This window comes from Numenius arquata, chromosome 11 (assembly GCF_964106895.1).
Source record: "Numenius arquata chromosome 11, bNumArq3.hap1.1, whole genome shotgun sequence".
NCBI classification, from domain to species: Eukaryota; Metazoa; Chordata; class Aves; order Charadriiformes; family Scolopacidae; genus Numenius; species Numenius arquata.
The window spans coordinates 39,055,013-39,076,733 of NC_133586.1; the positions used below are offsets into that span (position 1 = coordinate 39,055,013).

Consider the following 21,721-nt stretch of genomic DNA (forward strand, 5'->3'; position numbering starts at 1 on the left):
CGGCGCCGCCCAAGCCCATCGCCCACCAGCCGCCATTACGCGCCGCCACCACCTCCTCCCCATTGCGCCGGGGTCACGTGGGCGGGGCGGCGCGGTGACGTATGACGGCGGCGGCGCGGCGGCTGCCGCCCCCCCTGCCAAGATGGCGTCGCTGCTGCAGTCGGAGCGGGTGCTGTACCTGGTGCGCGGCGAGAAGGAGATGCGGGCGCCGCTGTCGCAGCTGTACTTCTGCCGGTACTGCAGCGAGCTCCGCTCCCTGGAGTGCGTCTCGCACGAGGTAACGGCGGCCCGGCCGCGCCGCGCCCGCAGCCCCCGGTGGGAGGGGGCGGGACGCTGTCCTCTCTGCGCGCAGCGATTGGGGGGTTCACCTGCCGCTCACTCGGTGCCTGCCTTCCTATTGGTTGGTGGTGCGGCTAAGGGGTGGGCACAGCGCCTTGATGGAGCGGGGTGATTGGCAGTGGATGAGGGAAGGGGCGGTGCCTTGGGTTGGATTGGCTATGCATGCTTGTCCGTCGGCGGAATTCGGGCTGTGATTGGTTGAGGCGCGCGTACCAGGGGTGGGGGCTGCTCTGAGAGGCGTCTTTCCCTCATAGAAGATGTTTCCCTACCACAGGGCCCGGCCGGGTGGGAGCGGCCCCTCCAGTGGGGCCCGGCCAGGGTAGCGGGGAACCCCCCACCCTCACTACCTCTTTGTGGGGCCCGGCCGGGACAGCGAGGACCCCCTCTCACCCCCAGCCCTCCGTGGGCTAGGCCCGGGCAGCGAGGCCCCCACCCAACCCTTCCCACACACGCATCCCCATCGGGCCAGCCCGGGGAGGGGCAGGGACACCCACAGGCCCACACCGCCCCACAGGGCCCGGCCTGGGGTGAAGACCGAGCAGGGCCGGGGGCACCCGCGCCCTTCCCGGGCTTGGCTTGGTGCTGTGTCATGGGGGAAGAGCTGCTCTTGGAGGGCCCCCAGGATTTGCTGGGGTTTGCTGTGTGTGTGGCAGCATTTGCTATCAAAGGGACAAAAACCACACCTTCGGTGGGCATCGTACTTATTTTGAGAATTAATTCGGGGCTGAGAGTGTTTGGTGTGAGTCTGTTTCCACCTGAACAACCTGAAATCCCACGTTATGCAGTGGGATTTCAGCTGTGGAGGCTCTGTTCTTTGTCTGGGAATGGCTGAGGTCTTATGCTGTAGATGATTATCGGGCTGAGGCGATGGTCTGCTGCTGTGTGGGGGGCTGCCAGGAGCACTGCTTTTGTGCAGAGCAGAACACGGGCAAGCCTTGATTCCGGGGCTGCTTGTGTGACTTCTCTGGTTGTCATAATAAAATCGATAAAATTGATTTTGTGGAAATCTGGGTGAATTAAGAAATTACAGTAGATTAGAAAAGCCTAAAAAGAATGACCACACAAGCCAGGAAATAGATTTGTCACCAGGCTGCATCCATCATGAATTCTTAATAATGTGACGAATGCAGTCATTGCGCATTTCCATGTTTAACAGTAAATTTGTTTTTATCTTCAGAAAGGAGTCTCCCTCTCTGGAGTCTCTGTCTCTGGAGACGTTCAAAATCCGCCTGGACACGTTCCTGTGCAACCTGCTCTAGGAGGACCTGCTTTGGCAAGGGGGTTGGACTAGATGACCTCCAGAGGTCCCTTCCAACCCCATATCATTCTGTGATTCTCACTGCTGCTGTTTTAATTAACAAAAGTAGTTTGTGACAGCAGACAGATACAAAATGTTTTCTGAAATATATGGATTTCTGACCAGTTAAGTACAAGCGAAGAATAAATTTAGACATAAATGGAAAATAGCTTGTTAAAACCTGCTGCTCAAGCTGAAAAATGAAATTCTGATAACTACAAATGGTCAACACTCAGTTATCCTTTTCCCCTTTACTAGGAGGCGGAGTAGTTTAATCTATCCTGATTTAAGAAAACATCTGACTTACATTATTAAAGTTCAAAATCTGGCTGAGATGGGCTGAAATTTCAGATACCAAAAAATGTCTCAAGTCTTCCCTGACTTCACCCATCTGTTGTCAGACAAAAAGCCTTGTTAAATGATGTGGTAGAGTTTCAGGCTGCTTCCAGCATGCTGTCTAGACAAGTGTCTGCTGGCAAGTGTGGCCTGACCGTGTTGTTCCTCAGGTGGACTCTCACTACTGCCCCAGCTGCCTGGAAAACATGCCTTCAGCTGAAGCCAAGCTGAAAAAGAATAGGTAAGGTTACTCTGGCTCTTTTCATCAAGACTCCATGTTTTAAACAGCTCCTTCCCTAATCAACACCTGACTGTGTGTATCTGAAACTCTCTTCAAAAATTACATTGCTTCTTGTCACCTTTTAGTCAGTTTTGGGGAATAAGTGTCTTTCCATGATGTATCACGTGCTCTTCATGTTCTAGCTTTTTTGATGACCTGCTCTCATAATACAAACATCATCCAGTATTTCTCACTGTTGCCATTCTTATATTGACTCTGAACCCCTCCGGTTTCTGTTGAGGTCTCTTTTGTTCTTTTTCCCTAATGCTGTTGCGTAGGATGAAAAGCTCTGTTAGTTTAATCTTGATTTGCTTGCCGAGAGCATTTTCCTTTGCCTGGGGTCCTTGTCAGAGCACTGTCTTATAGACCTTCCTCTTTACAGATGCGCTAACTGCTTTGATTGCCCCTGCTGCATGCACACCCTTTCCACCCGGGCCACGAGCATTCCTGCTCCGCTCCCTGACGACCCGGCCAAGACTACCATGAAGAAAGCATATTACTTGGCCTGTGGATTTTGCCGCTGGACTTCCCGGGATGTGGGCATGGCAGACAAGTCTGTCGGTAAGTGACAGTCAAAGGCAGAAAAATGAGTAACAGCAGGAGCCCAGTTTGTGTTTTGAAGGTAACAGATAATCAAATTAGTTTCTGGCCATAGGATATATGTAATAACTGTCTAGGTTTTGAGTCACAGTTGGAAATTCACAGGAAAACAGTTTGTTGCTGAAGTCTCTGAAGAGCTGAGATGAGTTAGTGGAACATGTGACCGACTTCCATGCTTGTGTTACTTGACTAGCGAAAAAGCTGTCAAATGAGAGGCTTTTTTAGTTGGTGTGCTCTCCCCACGGTTGAGATCTTGTTTGTGTACCTTCAGAGTCTTTGAAGCCATCAGTCTGACAGCATAAACATCTAATTTGTTTCCCATCACTTTTGTTCACTGAGGCTAATTCCAGAGTTGTTAGTGTTTGTACTTGATTTTTCTCTTCATGGCAGCGCTGGAACAAAGCTTTCATCTATTTCTTGGTGCATAAGACATGCAGAAAATACTGTCGGGCTCCAGAAATAGGGCTGAGTAGACCAAGCAGATCCTCTGACTTCCAGTGTTGATGTAATTGGGAGTTGAAGATGCGGGGTCATGGCAGACAGTAAGAAGAGAGTGTTCTTGTAAACTTACGTACCTGCTGCTAAAGTGACTTCTAGGTGCTGTTCTGAGAACCTCTCAAATAGCATTTGTATAAAAACACAATAAAAAAGCTGGTGAAGCTCCTTCAGCCCAAACCTGCCTGTGAAAAGCTTTCAGAGGTCTGTATTTGTGCAGGCATGCAGGAACTTGAAGAACCACAATGGTAAATGTAGTGAAAACAGGGAATGTCATATTTCACGAGTAAAACCGGGATAGCTGAGTGTTAGATGTGATTTGTGTGTGGAGTCTGGAAATCGTCTCCTGAGGACTTTTGTTTTTTCTCTTTCTTGTGCAGCTAGTGGTGGCTGGCAGGAGCCGGAGAATCCTCACACACAGAGGGTGAGTGAGGGGAAAGGCCACGTTTAGGCTGAGATGCATCAGCCAGAAAGGGCTATTAGAGACTCCAGGCCCTCTCAATCACTTTTTCTGCATCTATGTAATCCTTCAGATACCAGTTCCAGTTCCTAATCTCCACCTTGACTGAACTTAATGGAAGGAAGGCCTCTTAAGGGCTCTCCTGTGGATATCGTAGTATAAAATCTCGTTTTCAGAAGAAACTCAGTTGAAAACATCATATCTTATAGTGCTGTTAAAACAACACCACTGAATATGCTGAGTACGTATGTGAAAAAAAACTGTTTTCCGATCAAGAGTGTAGCTAGGATCTGGAAAACAGAGCTGCCCCTTTACTATCCTTCCCTGTCACCAGTGAGGGCTCTACACTAAATGTGATCAGCCTCAGCTGGGGGAAAAGATGCTCTTTGCTCCACTAATCCAAATTGCTCGGTTTTGGCCACATGGTGTTATTCTGTCCAGAGTGAAATGCGTGAACAAAGTCTCAGTTGCCTAACTGCAAAGTGGGAATGGGACACTGCTCTCCAATAGATATCATTCCCAGAGGAGGGTCAGTTTGTCACCCGCAGCGTGGGTTAAGACACACAGACTTCTTTAATGTATATCCTTCAAAATACAGCTAGTTCTAGGAACAGAGTGAAACAAGCAGTAGGAACCCCAGCTTGTTCACAAAAAAGTACTGCAGCCGATCTGGTCTTTGTTCCTTGCTCACTGGGTGTCTGTTCCTTTTCATCCCTCCAGATTAACAAACTGGTAGAGTATTACCAGCAGTTGGCCCAGAAAGAGAAGATCGAGCGGGACCGGAAGAAGCTGGTGCGGCGCCGGAACTATATGCCCCTGGCCTTCTCGGTGAGCTGGGAGCACAGCGTTCTCAGAGCAGGAAGAGTGATGTACAGCTACCTCAGCTTGGAAAATTAGATAGTTGGTAGCACAATAGGGCTATTCAGCTTTTTTTTTTTTTGCCTTTTTTTTTTTTTGAGAACAACGTGAAGAAAGTGTGCTAGGGCACATGGGTTTCTTTAGGGACAAGTATTTTTACACCCATTATTGTGTATTACATTGCCCCTCTTTCTAATTGTCCTCTCTGATAATGCCAGAAGGGTTTCTATTTGCCATGCAAAGAATATGTTATCCAGCAGAGAAACGCAGTGCAGCTGCAGTCGCGGTACCAGCGGTAGCTCTTTCTCAGGACAGCTGCGTAGCACAGCTCAGTAACAGTTCGGCCGGGATTGTCTGGCACTTTTCTGCATGAAATCTCAACTGAAGTTAACCTTAAGGCTTGGTTGTGGCCTGAATGACTTGTTTATTGTAACTGGCAGGTAAATGCTTACTTTGTTTAGCTGGGTGACTCCGCATATGCTTGCTACTTCTCAATTAACTGTGCTTGCTCTGTGCCCTTGCTTGTGTCTTATGGCTGCATTTTTTGTCTCCGTTGCTACCTGCTGCTATTTTGGGGGCTCTCCACAGCAACACACTATACACGTAGTGGTAAGTCTTTTCACAGTTTCTGCTGGTGTTAAAGCTCTCATGGTGCCAACTGAAGGGCAGTAACATCCTACTCTTTGCCTTGCCTCAGGGCCTCTGGCTTAGATGTGCCTAGAACAAACCCAGGTGAAGGCTAACGAGCTAGAGGGTATCATCTGTTATAAATAATATTTTTTGTTAGCTTACAGACAGAGCAGTGTCTTTGGATAAGTAACGCACACTTGGAAAGCAACCCTTCACAAAGCTTGGTTGAGATGCGGCTGTCTGTCTGCCCCAGGCAAATGGCACTAACGTTAGTCTTCTGCTCTGTGAAGGATCACCAGGGTAGGCTGATGCTCAGATTTCTCATTTGGTCAGAATTCAGGTTTTCCGTCCTGCCCAGAAGGAAGATTTCTGCCTCCAAGCACCCCGTGTACAGTTCCTCTGTAGAAAGCTGAGGAGTACGTCAGCTATTCCTGCCAAACGGTGGTGCCTGGCAAGAGATCTGTAGGTGATGAGGCTTGTTGTAGGTTGGACCTTCCAACTGCTTCTAGTAGTGCTGCAGAGCATTTCAGATGGATGCATACCCACAGCGACCCAGTTCTTTTGGCAGTTGAGCTCTCACCCTGCACTAATTGACATGCAATTGCTCTGAAGAGAAGATCAAGGGAAAAATGTGTCAGTAGTGCAGGCTGGTGATTTAAGGAAAGAGCAAAAGCTTTTAAGCAGAAGCCACATACATCTGTCTCTCCCAGTGCAGTGCGGTGGTAATTGGTTTTCTCTTTACTAACAGTTTGAGCAGAAGGAAAAATCTTGGGAAGCATTGAATACCTTTCCCTTTTTGCTTTCCTTTGCTTGTCTCCCTACGCTTGTCATGCAGCTCGAAGGATGAGTTTGCAGTAGGACTTTTTGTCCCGGCAGGAAACAGACTTGAAGCTGACAGTTCCTTTTTCCCTTGTAGGACAAATATGGCTTGGGAACCAGGCTTCAACGCCAGAGACCCGGAGCACCGATCAGTGCCCTCGCTGGACTCTCGTGAGTCTCAGGGTTGCGGTTGTCCTTGCGGGAAGGATGGGAGGTGTAGGCAAGAGAGCAATAAAGCAACTTTAGAAAGATGGTGAACCATATTAGCAGAGAGCAGTGAAAGGAGCTTTCTTCTTTGGAGCATTAGGGAGATGTCAAATCCTCAGGCACCTCTGGGCAACTGCTCCAGATGTTTTGCTTTCTCCTGGTAGAAACAAGTGACTGCTCACCTCCTTGTGCAGTGACTATTGCCTTGCAATGTCAGCTCTCGCTGCCTTCTGTGTTACAATGCAGTTGCTGCTGTTGCTGTCTGTCAAAACGGGTGTGCTGTATTTTTTGACTGAGTTGTCCTTTACTTTGCTTCAAGGCTGAAAGAAGGAGAGGACCAGAAGGAGATCAAGATTGAGCCGGCTGATGCAGTTGAAGAAGTGGAACCCCTTCCTGAGGATTACTACACAAGACCAATCAATCTGACAGAAGGTAACACTTTAATATTCTGTCACTTTTTTCCCTTACGTTTTATAACAGGGCCAGTGCCTGGGAACTTGTCAGTGGGGTTCCTAATAGCCCAAGGTTTTAGTAATTTTTATGCTTGCATTGAAATGGTGGGACGTTTGTGACTTTTTAAAATGGTAACTTTGAATGCAGCCTGAGCTTCATGTTGTACATGGAAGCTCAGAGCCAAGTACGTCAGGCCTCTTAACGGTTGTTTCATTTTCTTGCTGACTTTAATTTCTCTGCATGTGAAGTGTCAACTTTTGAATGGAGAAAAGAGCTGACGTCCTTTTTCGAATAATAGCAGGAAATAAGGAGGTAGCTGAGCTACTGGGGAGTTGGAACTAAAACTGAACTGTTAAGTAACAATTGCGTGTTACTTTGACATCAGCTTGGAACAACTTGCGTACACCTCCCAGTTATTTAGCTGGCTCATGATTTAATCAGCAAATATTGTAAATTGGTCAATGAAACTCAGGAGTGAATGGGATAAAACAGCAGGTACAGGAAGCGATGTGGACTTCCTGCTGATCCTCCAAGTAGGACAGTTGTTCTTAGTAGTCCTGTGGTCCTACAAAGTCTGCCAATATTAATTAATTCATGAAAGGTTTATAGAAAGGGGGAGATCATCTTGGTCTCCTTTTCTCATGAGACTGTCAGCATTGTGAGAGTATGATGCTGGTAGAGAAGACAACTTTTGTGGTTCCCCGCAGTGAGGGAAGGGCTGCCAGGTGGCTTACTGCCTGTTAGACACTGGGGACAGTGAGGAACCTGGTTTTGGGGAGAAATCCATGGGAGGTTTGGCTGCTGGAGTTCTTTGCCTTGGGAACTATGTAGTCACTAATTCCATGCCCGAGTCCAAGTTATGCAGACTCCTGGCTGAGAAGCTGTGTATTGTACTCGTGCAGCACCCAGCTGTGAGGGTAACAAAGCTATGAAGACTCATTTGCCCTGGGGGGGAAAGAATTTATTTTCTAGCTGATTACAAAATTGCGTTTCCACCCCAGCTGAGCTTTGAATAGAGATCAAGGTCCCTTGTTTCTCCTGGGCTGGCGCTGATGTTGCTCTAGTGTGACCGTGCCCAGTCAGGGCAGCCCTTTATGCAACTCTCACTTTCCATTCATCCACTGCTAGAAACAGTGATACTTGCCAGTGGCTTCTGAATTATTGGGTGTGGGTGAAATTAAGTTTCATAGAGACCGTAGCATGTCCACACACAGTACACAGCGTACTTGCTCTTAGGCCAGTGCACGTGTACGATCAGGCCCTCGAGTTTCAGGGCCTGGGTGAGACATTAATTTGGTCTTGCTTTCTGTTGGGTGCCCAGTGACGACTCTGCGTCAGCGTCTGCTGCAGCCTGACTTCCAGCCGATCTGCGCTTCCCAGCTCTACCCACGTCATAAGCATCTCCTGATCAAACGCTCGCTGCGCTGTCGGGTAGGTAATTAAATACAAAAAAAGCGCTTTTACTAGGCCCACAGAACTTGGATTGTGGGAAATGGGCTGTGTATTTCTTCTGTATTTCTTCTTAAAAGAAACTGCTCAAATGCTTCTGGTTGTTGAAAGTTCTCAACCAAGTTACTAGTAACAGCACTAGGAAATGAGGGAGGCTCTCACATTTCTGATGTGATGAAGGTTGTGAAAGGGAGACAACATTGTCCAAGATGCATAAAGATACAAAGGTGGGTTTGTGTAAGGGTCTGTGTGCCCTCTGTAGCCAAGGAGTCATAGAAGGCTGACAGTACAGTCAGAATTAAAAAAAATTCTGCTATTACTAAAGACAAAAATTAACTCAGCAAACAAAATATTACTGAGAGGCAGTGCTGAATACTGAAGATGCCCTTAGAGTGAAGTCAGAAAGAGGATATTTCACAGAAGAAAAGAAGAGAGCTGGGAAGTGAAGATAGACAAGAATATCCAAGTTCTGCTGTTGGCTTACTACATGGTCTTCAAAAAGCTGCTTGCTTTCTCAGTGCAACAGGGTTATTTATCTAGTTCCCAAAGTAATAGAGCAATATTCTTCTAAGTATTTAAGATGCAGAATGCTTTGAAAACGCAGAATATTTTCTCAGAAATAAATAATGTCAGGCTGAGCCTATATTTGAAGAGCAGCCTGTGAGGAGATCAGCCTTGAGTTCCAGTTATTTGGTTTTTTTAGTGGATTCTGGAGTATAAGTCAAAGGGTTTGCAGGTATTTGTGCCTTCTTCCTGCTGCAGTCAGGGAGCGTCCAATTATTTTTAAGCTGGGTTCCAAATCTCATGTTTCTGAGATTGTGCTGGTATTGCTGAGTATCAGCAATGTGAGATCGCTCCGACATTTTCAGAGTATCAATAACTTGACACAGCGATGGCTACACACATACCCCCCAGGATAGTCTTTGTCTGCACTGTGCTAGAGGCCGGTAATGCCGTGGCTAGTGGTACGGTGCTTGCAGCTCTGATTCTTTTGGTTTGTGACTGCACACTGTCTTTGTGCGCTGACTGAAATATCTTTGTCTCTAGAAATGTGAACATAACCTGAGCAAACCAGAATTTAATCCAACATCTATCAAATTCAAGATCCAGCTGGTTGCTGTGTAAGTAAGATATGGGGGCTGGGGAGAACAACCACCTATCTGTGCTTAGTTAATGCTGTCTCTTTTCATTTCTTTTGTGCTCTCGATTTGACCTCTTGTATGATTGTGTCATCTCAGGATGGCGCAAGCACCTTTATAATATATACAGCTTATCTGTAGTAGGTTTGCTTCGTGATCTTCTAAAAAGTTTAAAGTTTGCTGAAGATTACAGCAGTTTGAAAAAGATACTGCGTGCTGTGCCAGCTCCACACAGTAGCAGGAGTTTCTAGGATTAGGCTTATATAGTAAAAGGGCACTTCATTTTTTCTGTTTAATGTAACCTAATCTCTAATATAGCATCGAACAAGTTAGCTGGATGTCTGTGAAGACATCCCTCTACTACAAGAGGAGGTGACAGACAGCAACACAGTCCGTCATGGCCATTTGCTTTGTTCTTGTTGTAGTAACTATATCCCTGAAGTGAGAATCATGTCTATTCCCAACCTGCGCTACATGAAGGTCAGTACTTTTTTTTTTTTTTTTTTTTTTTTTCCTGAAACGTCTTAGGGTGAGACACAGCCGGGAGGTGTGGATGTAGGATCTTTCTGGAAGATGACACGGTGTGATGATTTTTCCCTGAGGGCGTCGCTCACTCCATGTAGAGAGGGTGCAGGCTTTAAGGGAGTGGTTGGAATAACACTGCATGGACTTGTCACTCTGCATGAGCAGATTACCGTGAAGTGTGATGTTTGGAATCACAAGTACATGCCAATATCTAAAGAACAAAAGGTGTGAAGCTGAGATCTTGGCTAGATTCCAAAGACTTGTATTTCTTCTATTAAGAGAGAGTGCTGCATGGCACTGGCACCTTCCTTACAGACTGGGGGTGTTTGCTAATCATCCCTTGAGTGTATGTGATGCAATTTTGGAAGGTGTTGATCAGTCACGGAAGATGGAGGTGCTAACAGTAACGATGAATTTTAGAGTAATTGCTTCTTGAACTGTGATTTCTGAATCCCCCCAGGAGAGCCAAGTCCTCCTGACTCTGACCAATCCAGTGGAGAACATCACGCATGTCACGCTGCTGGAATGCGAGGAAGGAGACCCTGATAACATCAACAGCACTGCCAAGGTATTGTGCCCTCCTGCTGCGTGACACCAGGCCTCTTCTGAGGCTTTCCACTCCCATTTATCCTTCCACAGGTCACACTTTTCATATGTCCTTTGGTCCCGGCTGACTGTCCTGCATTTTCCTCCTTGGAGCTTAAATGGTTGTCACCAATGTAAACCTCAGCTCATAAAGTGTTTTGAAATTGTGTCTTTTCCTTGAGATCCAGAACCTAAGGGAGAAATAGAGGATTTCACTGGTGGAGTGGTAACCAGGTGGTGCTGGAGCAGAGGAAAACCCAGGATGAATCACTTTTCTGTTAAACTGTAGTAAAGCAGTTCTTAGAAGGGGAGGTCTCTCAGCTGCTCACAGTGTAGGTGGTGATCTGTGCTGAAAGGCGGCTTCTCTCTGTGCTGTTTCAGGTGGCAGTTCCTCCCAAGGAGCTTATTCTGGCTGGCAAAGACGCTGCGGCGGAATATGATGAGCTGGCAGAGCCTCAAGACTTCCAGGATGACCCTGAGTGAGTGTGGTCTGTTTTGTGGGGATCCTGTCCCTTAAATACTTGGCGTTTCAACCAAGTAACTTCCTTTCCTCTCTGTCTTCAGCATGTTTGGTTTGGTTTTGGGTTTTTTTAAGGTTTTCTTGGGGAGAAGTTGGGGGTTTTTTTTGGGGGGGGGGGCTCATATCAGCAATGCAAATCTTTCCGCTTGTGGGCTATTCAGGAGACATTTGTTCCCTTTGAGGCAAGGTGTGCTGTCACAGCGGTTGAGTTATAGGTGGTGGCACTAATTCTCTCCAGGAATACTCTGTGTCATCCTTTCCTTTGCAAGCAAGAGGGCTCATGGTAGCGGTGAGAACTACGCAGTAGGGTCTGTTGGAGTTGCCTCCACCCTTCAGAATGGAGTATGTTCTGCAGCCTCTGAGTAACTCGAGCCATGTACGGTGGCTCTTCCCTGTTTCACCTCTGGGTACAAAACTCCCGCACCCAAAGCAGGAATGTTCTGTTTGAGAGATGTGCCAGCAGATGCCAGTGAAAAGGGGGTACCCACCTTCTGACCGTGGGGCGGGAGGGACTGTGGAGAGCCCCTGGAAAGCAGCAGAGAGTAAGAAACCAGAGCAGCTGTTCTAGCTGGGTGTATTCAGCCATAAACTGAGCATCCCTGTTTACGTGGTCTTGGAATAAATCTCTCGGAACGATTGTTTGAGAACTTGGCTGACCCAGCGTTCTTTTGTTTTCTGCCTTGCAGCGTTATTGCCTTCAGAAAAGCCAACAAGGTAGGAGTTTTCATCAAGGTCACCCCGCAGAAAGAAGAGGGCGAAGTGACCGTGAGCTTTAAGATGAAGCACGAGTTTAAAAACCTGGCTGCTCCCATCCGGCCCAGCGAGGACGGCGAGCACACCTCGGAGGTCATCTGGCTCACCCACCACGTGGAGCTCAGCCTCGGCCCGGTGCTCCCGTAAAGGCTCCCGCCCCGAGGGCTGGCCGCAGGATGGACCGTGCGAGGTGGAGGAGGCGCCTGGTGAAACCTTCCGCGAGAGCTCCTTTTGTGCTGTGTGGCTGTGTGCCGCGGGCCCCCGCCGGGAGGTGGCTGAGGGTGCCGTGGTTTGGGATGGTTTGTTCTCTCTCCCCTTGTTCGTTAAGTGCCCACTAACCACCGCTCCGCTTCCCCCTCGCCGCCACTTTCACTTCCAGCACGTCTTTCAGCACGGAGAAAGGTCTCGCCTTCTCCAGATTTGCACTACACCCTGCCTGAATTTGGCTTTATCAACAGAAAAGAAACCCCCTTTTTTTTTTTTTTTTCCTCTTTTTTTCCTTCATGTCAGCCCCCAAACCCAATATTACATACTCAGTAGCGAAACAAATTCTTTTTGACGCAGCGCTATGCCCTTCCCAAACTAATTATTTTAGGAGGTGGCCGTTGCCTGCTGCGTTATTGGCAAGTTATTGGCAGCCGCACGATGCGCTCTTCCCGTTTCCTGCTTTCCTGATATCTCAGCTGGGGGTGGGACGACTGGGATGTACAACCCCACCGCTCCGGCGCACGCAGTTCATTTAGCCGAGGCGATGGGGTTTCTTTTCCCAAAGGAAATGATGGGGTTTTTGCCTTTAAACTCCAAATATTGTGTGCTGTAGTGGGGGTTGGACCGGCAGCCCAGCCCGACGCAGGTGGAGGTTGGTACCACGGTGCCAGCTGGGAATTCAGGTCCTGGGAATTCGGGGCCTGGGAATTCGGGGCCTGGCAAAGCTCTTGACGGAGGCGGGAATGCTCCTGAGGGTCTTCACGTCAATTAACCTGTGTTAATAGGGGTAGCCATGAAACCTGCCGAGTTTCGGTTGGGTCTGGTCGATAGAAAACTTAGGAGAGGCCGAGTTCTTTTTCCGGTTCGGGGGGAGGGAGGTGTAAACGTAGAGACAGTTATTCATTAATTATCACACACCGTAGCATGAGGTGATTTACCCGGGGTGCAATTAGGCTGCAGTCCGGGCTAAAAATCAGTAATTAAGAGCAGTGTCTAATTACCGCTAACGGCACAGCTTAGGGCGAGGGGGATGAGGTGGCTCTTCCCGCAGAGCCTTCCCCTCGGTGACATTCCTGGTGGGCTTTGCCCTGCTGGGAAAGGGCTCAGTCGCCATCCAGCCCCTCCTGCCGCCCGCGGGTCCCCCGGGCGGGGTGAGGCTCCCCCCCGGAATCCTCCCCGCAGCCCCGGGCCGGGACACGGGACCCCGCAGCCGGTCCCAGCCCGGCCAGGCCACTCGGTGGCCACTCGGTGGCCACTCGGTGTAGGTCCCGCGGGGACGCGCATGAGTTTAGGAATTGTCGTTCGTAGTCGCGTGTCCGGTACCAGCGCCACCGCCTCTCCCCGGGGACCCGCAGCGCTCGCCCACCGACCACCAACTTCCCCCCCCCGCCAGTAGCCAAAAGCGCTGTTACGCTCGCCACACGCTGATGTGAGCTTTCGGGGCCGCTCGGTTCCTCACGGGAAACAAAAAGGTGCGTTGGTTTATGATATTGCGAGCGGGCTAATTGTCTCGGTGAGTGTGTCTGTCCCCCGTCCCCGTCCGTGTGTCCGTTCCCCCCCCGCCCCGGTAGGTGCTGTAGGCGATAGCAGAGGTGTCCCCGCCTCACAGACACCCCCCACCCCCGGTTCCCCGACGGCGGCCGTTGCCTTGCTGCTTGACGTCGTGTAGTGACCTTCAATAAAGCAAACGTGGCTCTCGGATTCTGTGCGCTGCTTCTTACGCCGCGATTCCTTAAAAAATAATACTTAAAAAAGCCAAACCCACCCTTTCCCCTCCCCCGCCGCTCCCGATGGTCTCGTCCGTCCCCGGTGGGTCCGCCCGCCCCGCCCCTTCGCCTCAGCTCTATGGTTCGCTCTGCCTAGAGCGCCCTCCGCCCCCTCTGTGACCCCGCCGCCCTGCCACGCTCCTACTGGCTGGCGGAAGTGGCGTCACTTCCTGCTCCCGCTGCCTGCCGGGAAGGAGGCGGAGCGACGCGGCGGCTTCCGGCGGCTGAGGGGAGCGGAGCGGCGATAGCCGCCATGTCGACGTCCCTGGGCTCTAACACCTACAACCGGCAGAACTGGGAGGACGCGGTGAGCACGGGGGGCGGCGGGGCCTTCCGCTGCTGGGATCGGGCGGGTGGGGTGGGAGGGGCGGCCCCTAGGACCGGAGTGGGACCTGCCCGTGGTCCCCCGGTCCGGGAAGGCGCTGCCGCCGTTACCAGAGTCCTCCTTACGAGCAGTACAGGCTGGAAAAGGGAGCGGGCTGCTGTGGGCGCCCCTCCCCGTGGCGGATTCGGTGTGTCCGGTAGCTGGGGGGCTGTCTCACGGCAGGAGCGGGGCCCACCGTGAGCCCGGGGCCGCGGTCTGTGGAGCTGAGGCCTTTCCTGGGTTGGCACAGTGCAAACAATGGATGCTGAGGGGAGATGTGTGTGTCTGTGTCATCTGTCGCCGTCAGGTCGTTGAATAGCGAAGATCTCAAGAACTTGTTTGTTTGTTTTAAGTTTTAATTAAAACTGGAATAGCGAGCAGGTCATGTTTTTTTTTCATAATACGGGCCTTGCATTGTGGCTCATAGCAATCCCAGCGACTCTTTTGAGTGACTCTTTTTGCAGTCTGATTAGTTTAACCTGGCTGCATTATCACAGACAATGATTCGAATGCAGTTCTGATGATAGAATTTGATGCAAATTCCTGATTTTCTGTCTTCTTCCTCAATTCAGGATTTCCCGATTCTGTGTCAGACATGCCTTGGAGAAAACCCATATATTCGAATGGTATGTGCCTGTTCGACCATACAGTCCTTTCCTCTGTGTTGGCCCTAAAGCTGCAGAGTTTCAGGAACTAAAATATTCAGATGCTGAGGTGCACGTGCACCCCTAATTAGTTGGTTCTGCACAACAGGATTTGGTTCCGGCCATTGGTGGTATGCGATGTCACAGCATTACATACATGATTTAAGAACAAATCAGTCAAAAAGGAGAACAAGATGATACAGTCTAATGTCTAGAGTGCAGGAGGTACTAGAAAAGAGAGCTTCGGTACCGGTAAATTGTGGGACATGGAGAACAGTGAACTGCTGAAACATTAAGTAGCTTAGCACAATTTCTAAAATGTGCAGGATGTGCACCTGTAAAAATAAGTTAAAACTGTCTCATGAAGTCTGTCTGATGGTAATTTAAATCCTTGCTTGTTTACTGTGGTTTCCTCTGTGCAGTATGAGTCAGTCCCCTTGTATTTCTTTTCTCTGCTCAGCCCAGTTGTGTATGACCTACATTTACATAATCTTTCCTTGACTTTTTCATTCCATCAACTGTGTTGAGAGAAATTATGATATTTTTGAGAAACATAAGCCTACGGCCGGAATAGGTGATATTCAGAAACTGCTTATTTTCATGGACTTATTTCATGTAACATCATCGTTGCTTAAAAACAGCTATTAATAATCCATTTCATTCTCGCCTTTCATCTGTGTATGAAATGGAGTTTATAATACTGTGTTTCAATGAATGTTTCTAAAACAAAAATGGATTGAGAGTTTTTCGGGATTTTTTTCTTGTCCTGTTGACCTCCCAAGGTGTAAGCCCAGGACATAGGAGTGGGTGAGTCTAAATGTACCATAATTAGGAAATAACCCATTGTGCTATAACATCAATTATGTGTTTCATGTTTTATGTTCAATTCATGATATTTCATATTTTGTTTTATTGTTTTTGGTTGTATTTCAGACCAAAGAAAAATATGGAAAAGAATGCAAGGTACGTTTGTTTCCTTTTGAAGGAATATTAAATTTCGATGTTAAAAAAATTCTGTCAGCTTCAGAAAATTGCTTATCTGCTTAAAAGCAACTTAAAATGTTTATGTAACTGTATACATTTTTAGGTCAGTCTACTGTGTGCTTCGTTAGACCAAGTTGATTAGTCTTAAACTAGTAAAATTATTGAAGACTGTTTAGACAGACTTAGGATTTGCTCATTTTTATCAGAATTAAGTTTTATTAATATTGTACTATATTTGAAGGCATTTCAGTATTTCAAATGATACTCGTAAGTGGTGCATAAATAACTGGAATTTGGGTCTTGCTCTGAGTATGTTATTTGTGACTACGTGGTGATTTGTGTTAGTTATCTAAGAAATAAACCACGTTTATTTCTAAGTGAGCAAGGCGTGTTTAGTGTTGTCTTGACTGAGAGAAATTCAATGGGTTTTTTGCCCCCTTTATCAATTGTCACCTGAGGTAGAGAGAAGGTATGTGCTGAAATCTTGTTTCCCTTCCTCAAACTGTACATGCAGCAGAAGCAGATGCACCATTCCACCGGATAAGATACAGACCAGTAATCATTTTATGGGCCAAAAGTCTCATAACCTCTCACTGGCCTTGCTGCTGTGCTGGTGACTAATTTACAAATAATTGATAATGTGTCTCTAATAGCTCTATACTGACATCTCCTGGAATGAAGGAGAATTTCTCTTTCCTTTGAGTAAACCTGCTTTCAGCATTCAGGTTATTGTACTAAATAAATGAAAAGCAACAAGAAAAAAACCTTCCTAAAACTCTCTCCTGTCAAAGAAAAGCGACAAGTAGAAACAAATATTTCTTGAGGTCTGAATCTTAGCACTAAGATGAGGAAGTTGTATTTACGATTTAAAGAGATTAAACGTGTTTGGATTTTAAGTTTCTGTTCAAGAACCAGACTGGTAACTTCATTGCTGTGTGATAGCGATAACAAGTGTTGACTTTGTGTGTCTCAGATTTGTGCCAGGCCTTTCACAGTATTTCGCTGGTGCCCTGGTGTTCGTATGCGTTTCAAGAAAACAGAAGTGTGTCAGACGTGCAGCAAGCTGAAGAACGTCTGTCAAACCTGTCTCCTTGACCTGGAATATGGTGCGTACTGAAAAATGTAAACTAAGAGAAGCAGCTGGTCGACTTTGCTCTGAAATAGAAGGTGGTGAAATGTCTTTAGATGTGTGCGTGTAATTGATGTGGTTGTCTCTGGACAGAGGAACAAGTCTTGATGATCACATCTCTTCTGGGGTTCAGGGGCAGCGTGGTATACCTGAGCAGCAGATGAATTATCTCTGGCTAATGCAGGTTGAAATAATTATTACTGCTCTTTCACCTTGTGCTTCATATGAATTTCTTTTTCTCTTGTTTTGTTTTGTTTTGTTCTAGGTTTGCCTATTCAGGTCCGGGATGCAGGACTCTCCCTTAAGGATGAAATGCCGAAGTCTGATGTCAATAAAGAGTATTACACCCAGAACATGGAGCGAGAGGTAAGAAAGTGTAGTTACAATCACGCTCTGCATCTGTGGGTGTGTGTAGGGGAGGAAAGGGGCCAAATTCACTTTTATGAAAAGGAATGACTCAGCTCATCTTAAAATCCTTTGGCTGCTCTGAATCTGTGCATTAGTTTTCAATGATTAGAAAAATCTCATAATTTTCCTTTTAACTGCCGTTCAGATATCCAATTCTGATGGCACCAGACCAGTTGGTGCGCTAGGAAAAGCTACTTCTACCAGTGACATGTTGCTGAAGCTGGCTCGGACCACTCCTTACTATAAACGTAACCGTCCTCACATCTGTTCCTTCTGGGTGAAAGGAGAATGCAAGAGAGGAGAAGAGTGTCCCTACAGGTACAGACACATCTTAGACAGTTAATCTGTTCTCTGCGGTCAGAAACAGCTCCCTTGGGGTTGGGAGAACAGGGAATGCTACAGTGGGCAGAAGACACAACACTGCAACTGGGGTCAGTGTGAAACTCGCAGTCAGTTGTCACGCAGCGACAGTGAACGAGTCTTTCTTGTGGTGAGTTCGTCTGTGAGGAATTAGCTGAAGTGTGCAGTGTTTTGCTGAAGCAGTGACTGCAGCTCTTCTCTTGCGTAGTTCATTTTTTCCGTTCGTGGTGTCAGTCCCCTCAATCAGAGATCTTTGTATTTGAACAAGGGGCCATTTGAAATCCAGCTCTTGTGTTTTGTAGTGCTGAACGCTGAGCTGTCAGAAGTGCCATTCATTCGGAACTTGAGGCAGTTCTGGCTGCAGTGTAACTTCTCCGGGCTATTTTCAATGTGTTTATATGAACAGGGTTAAGCATATAAGCGACCAGAGGCTTTTAGAAGGGAAGGCAGCAGCTATAGTCATTTAAATTTGATGCAGCTGTGACTGGTGTTATGAAATGCTTTGTTTGCTGAACCTTAGACACGAGAAACCTACAGATCCAGATGATCCACTGGCTGATCAGAATATCAAAGATCGTTACTATGGAATTAATGATCCCGTGGCTGATAAACTTCTGAAGAGAGCATCAACCATGCCTCGTCTAGACCCCCCCGATGACAAGACTATTACTACACTGTATGTTGGAGGGCTTGGAGATACTATCACTGAATCGGATCTCAGGTGTGTTGGTAAATTTGTATTACTTTTGCCTTTTTATTTGGTGCTTTGATTACTGCTCATCTCGAAGTGCAGAAATCTCTCTTGCAAGGAAAAAAAATAAATCTGGCTTTCAGTTTTCCTTAATGGGGAACTGGTTGGTGGGCAAGTGCAGAGGAGTGCCAGCTTGTTGGGGAACAGATAAACAGGCACATTTCAACTGCTTTGATTAAAATTTCTCTCTTCAAAGATGAGTCATCCTTCTGAGCTGTTGGGGATACAGTGTTATGCTTTTTACACTGTAGTCCCATAGCCTCTCTCTAGCTGCTGAGAAAAGCTACTGCGGAGTTTTTATTGCTCCATAATTGCCCAGCAGGGCAAGAGACTTGATTTCTAATGGTTAGTCTGAACTGGTGATGGAGAAAAGAAAGGATCTGAGCATATCTGTTGCAGCACATGCTGCTGTGCTATGTACCCTGTGGCTAGGAGAAGTGGGATTTCATAATCATTTTTTTTTTTTCCCCACACAGAAATCACTTCTACCAGTTCGGGGAGATTCGGACAATAACTGTAGTACAGAGGCAACAGTGTGCTTTCATCCAGTTTGCCACCCGGCAAGCTGCAGAAGTGGCTGCCGAGAAATCCTTCAACAAACTCATTGTCAATGGTCGCAGGCTCAATGTCAAATGGGGAAGGTGAGTGCGGGGTGAGGAAGCCTTGAGGATGCTGCCACAAGGTTCTTAATTCAGTTTATGCAGTCTTGACGAGCAGGACTGGATATTAAATTGGAGTAGATACTGACTTGGTAAATATTTGGGGTCCTGTTATGGTTTGGTTTTGTTTCAGCAGTGGGATCTGGGTTGGAGATTGCACAAATTGTGTAAAGGGTTTCCTGGCTGAGGGCTATGGATGAATTTCTCTAGTTTTGCTTCCAATCTAACTATTGGAAACACTGTTTTTACACTTTGTACCATGTATCTCTGATATATCTGTAGACAGTGTCTCTCATATTCTTTCGGCCTGAAGCAACGGATCTAGATTAGATAATCTGAAACTATTGTGGTGTGAATATCTGCTTATCCTGCCTTTTCTCATCCTAGTCCTAAAATGTTTGATTTTTCTTCCAACCTGGATGATTCTATGATTCTATGATTTTAGGTCCCAGGCAGCAAGAGGAAAAGAAAAGGACAAGGAAGGTACTACAGAATCCGGGATAAAGCTGGAGCCAGTTCCAGGACTTCCTGGAGGTGAGGGACTTGTTTTCATCTCTGAAACACTTAGTGTTGACCTGCTTCCATGAGAGAGGCTGGTGTTAAACCTCTGAGAGCAGTAACAGCGTTCAGGACAGTAGAGGCACTTGTGAGCCCAGGGCAGGCAGTTACAGCAGGTTTGCAGCGGGTCCAACTAGGATGGGGGGCAAGGTTTCTCTAGAAGCAAATTCTTGATGAAAAGAGAATTCTTTATGTGATGAGTGAAAAGTTAATGCTGAATTAAAGTTACTTAGATCTGAGATACTGGCATCCCACGCTTTTCAAGGCTTGGTTAATGTTTTCCTAATCCACTGAGTGTTGTATGAAAGCAAAAGCAAAGCTGGTTTCAGGTGAGGAAAAGTGGACTGTTCTGGAGTTTCAGTGCAGTCCTGCTTCTTGTTCTGGTTCGTACGTGCAATAGTAGCAGCAGTTTGCCTTTGTGGAAGAGCTGATTGTGCCTCTGAAGGCAGATATCTCCACGTGTTGTGACTGAGAGATTTTCCATAACCACCACGTACTGTTCCTGCAGCTCTCCCTCCTCCTCCAGCTGCAGAAGAGGAGGCTTCTGCAAATTACTTCAACCTACCCCCAAGTGGCCCTCCAGCCGTGGTTAACATTGCCTTGCCACCACCTCCTGGCATTGCTCCGCCGCCGCCTCCAGGTACTTGTGTTTCCCCCTCAAGGGGGGTGTCTAACTTGGTGTTAGAGGATCTATTCCTCCTTGCTCAGCTGTGCTGAGTTGATTTTCCTCATCCCCGATCATACAGTGTAAACCGATGGCCTAAAACAAGCTGTCAGCACAGTTTAATTAAACTGAGCTGCCGGTTGTGGTATGTATTTATTCACTTGCAAATTCTCAGGCATGTCAGAGATGCCTGGTACTGGGACTGAGACCTGCTCAGTGCTTTTGCTGGCTGCATAAATGCCACGTTAACCTGAACTTCAAAGGGTAATTCTGCAGCTGGTTGAATGCCAGGCTGTGTTTGGCTCTGTGTATATATCTATCCAGAGACCTTTTTTTTTTATGGCGTGTCAGACTCTTGTGGATGTGTTTGCTTTGCTCTACATTTGAGTAGAAAGCACTTAGATTGGCATTACAGACGCCTGCCCAGTCCCCCCACCAACTTTTATCTGTGAGTAAGGATGTGTGTTGGGTAAGGATTTGCCCCCGCTTGTGCTGGAAAGAGGGGAAGGAATTTGGGGATTGGAGGAGCCATGGGAGATGGTCACCTTTCTGAGGCACAGCTGTGAGCCAGCTGTTTTCCGTCGGTAGTTCCAAGCAGCAGTGCGTCTGCGTTGCCTGTTGTGTTGCTTTACCTGAAGCTGCCAACTTTGTTTCTGCAGGTTTTGGACCCCACATGTTCCACGCCATGGGGCCCCCTCCTCCCTTCATGAGAGCCCCAGGCCCCATTCACTACCCATCTCAAGATCCCCAGAGGATGGGTGCCCACGCGGGGAAGCACAGCAGCCCCTAGCACGTCCTGCAACCCTCATCGTTTCATTAAAAGTGATTTTTCTAGTTACCATGGTAGCGCCATATGTTGAGCTGTGGGTGAGCTAGAGAAGCCTTATTTCCCTGCTTGCAGGCACGGGGCAGGCTGAGCTCCGTGTCTCCGCTAGCTGATCGGGTCTTTGATACATCCCAGATCATTCATGTAGTGTTGAGGGGCGTGGAGGGAGGGCGGGGGGGACAGACAGAAGGGCTGTCAGGGGTCTCTGGATCAGGTGTACCAGAATTACAGTGCTCGCCATGTATCCTGTTTGCACACTTTTAAAATAAACTTCTGGAAAAACAAAATCAAACCCTTTTCAAGCCCGTTTGATATCCTCAGTCTGAATGCTGTGGACTACTCTGAAGGTGATGGACACTCGCCCATGTTGCCCAGAGGAGTTGTGGATGCCCCATCCCTGGAGGGTTTCAAGACCAGGTTGGATGGGGCTTTGAGCAACCTGGTCTGGTGGGAGGTGTCCCTGCCCATGGCAGGGGGTTGGAACTCGATGATCTTTGAGGTCCCTTCCAACCCAAACCATTCTACGATTCTATGGTTTAAACGTAATCAGAGACTCCTCTTGTCTGTCAGGTAATGACTTATTACCCTAATGAGGTATTAAACCAAGCTGAAAAACAAGCTCATAGATGTGCCAAACCCATGGCTTTGCCTTAACT

At 47.6% G+C, this 21,721-nt stretch overlaps 2 protein-coding genes across 3 annotated transcripts; both read left to right on the forward strand.

Moving 5' to 3' along the window:
* The first annotated feature begins 109 nt into the window (after window positions 1-109).
* Window positions 110-13,652, forward strand: DCTN4 (dynactin subunit 4). Of its 2 annotated transcripts, XM_074155524.1 has the most exons (14): window positions 143-277; window positions 2,143-2,213; window positions 2,635-2,813; window positions 3,728-3,771; window positions 4,528-4,635; window positions 5,254-5,274; window positions 6,212-6,285; window positions 6,641-6,753; window positions 8,096-8,205; window positions 9,271-9,344; window positions 9,788-9,842; window positions 10,348-10,455; window positions 10,854-10,951; window positions 11,679-13,652. In XM_074155524.1, exons 1-14 carry the CDS (start codon window positions 143-145, stop codon window positions 11,890-11,892), a joined length of 1,404 nt encoding a protein of 467 aa, XP_074011625.1. In that variant the 3' UTR covers window positions 11,893-13,652. The 2 variants fall into 2 exon arrangements, with proteins under 2 accessions (XP_074011626.1, XP_074011625.1); XM_074155525.1 differs by lacking the exon at window positions 5,254-5,274 and having other exon boundaries at window positions 110-277.
* A 271-nt stretch (window positions 13,653-13,923) lies between these two features.
* RBM22 (RNA binding motif protein 22) lies at window positions 13,924-21,342 on the forward strand. The gene is made up of 11 exons (XM_074155856.1): window positions 13,924-14,025; window positions 14,655-14,708; window positions 15,660-15,689; window positions 16,684-16,816; window positions 17,105-17,205; window positions 17,393-17,565; window positions 18,128-18,328; window positions 18,835-18,999; window positions 19,463-19,551; window positions 20,084-20,215; window positions 20,899-21,342. Exons 1-11 carry the CDS (start codon window positions 13,972-13,974, stop codon window positions 21,027-21,029), a joined length of 1,263 nt encoding a protein of 420 aa, XP_074011957.1. The 5' UTR covers window positions 13,924-13,971; the 3' UTR covers window positions 21,030-21,342.
* Window positions 21,343-21,721: the final 379 nt, after the last annotated feature.

Coding starts and splice junctions, on each gene's coding strand:
- RBM22 (XM_074155856.1), top strand. CDS start 13,972: ATGTCGACGTCCCTGGGCTCTAACACCTACAACCGGCAGAACTGGGAG. Junction 14,026..14,654: donor GGCAGAACTGGGAGGACGCG/GTGAGCACGGGG, acceptor TCCTCAATTCAG/GATTTCCCGATTCTGTGTCA. Junction 19,000..19,462: donor CTCAATGTCAAATGGGGAAG/GTGAGTGCGGGG, acceptor CTATGATTTTAG/GTCCCAGGCAGCAAGAGGAA.
- DCTN4 (XM_074155524.1), top strand. CDS start 143: ATGGCGTCGCTGCTGCAGTCGGAGCGGGTGCTGTACCTGGTGCGCGGC. Junction 2,214..2,634: donor GCCAAGCTGAAAAAGAATAG/GTAAGGTTACTC, acceptor TCCTCTTTACAG/ATGCGCTAACTGCTTTGATT. Junction 3,772..4,527: donor AGAATCCTCACACACAGAGG/GTGAGTGAGGGG, acceptor TCATCCCTCCAG/ATTAACAAACTGGTAGAGTA.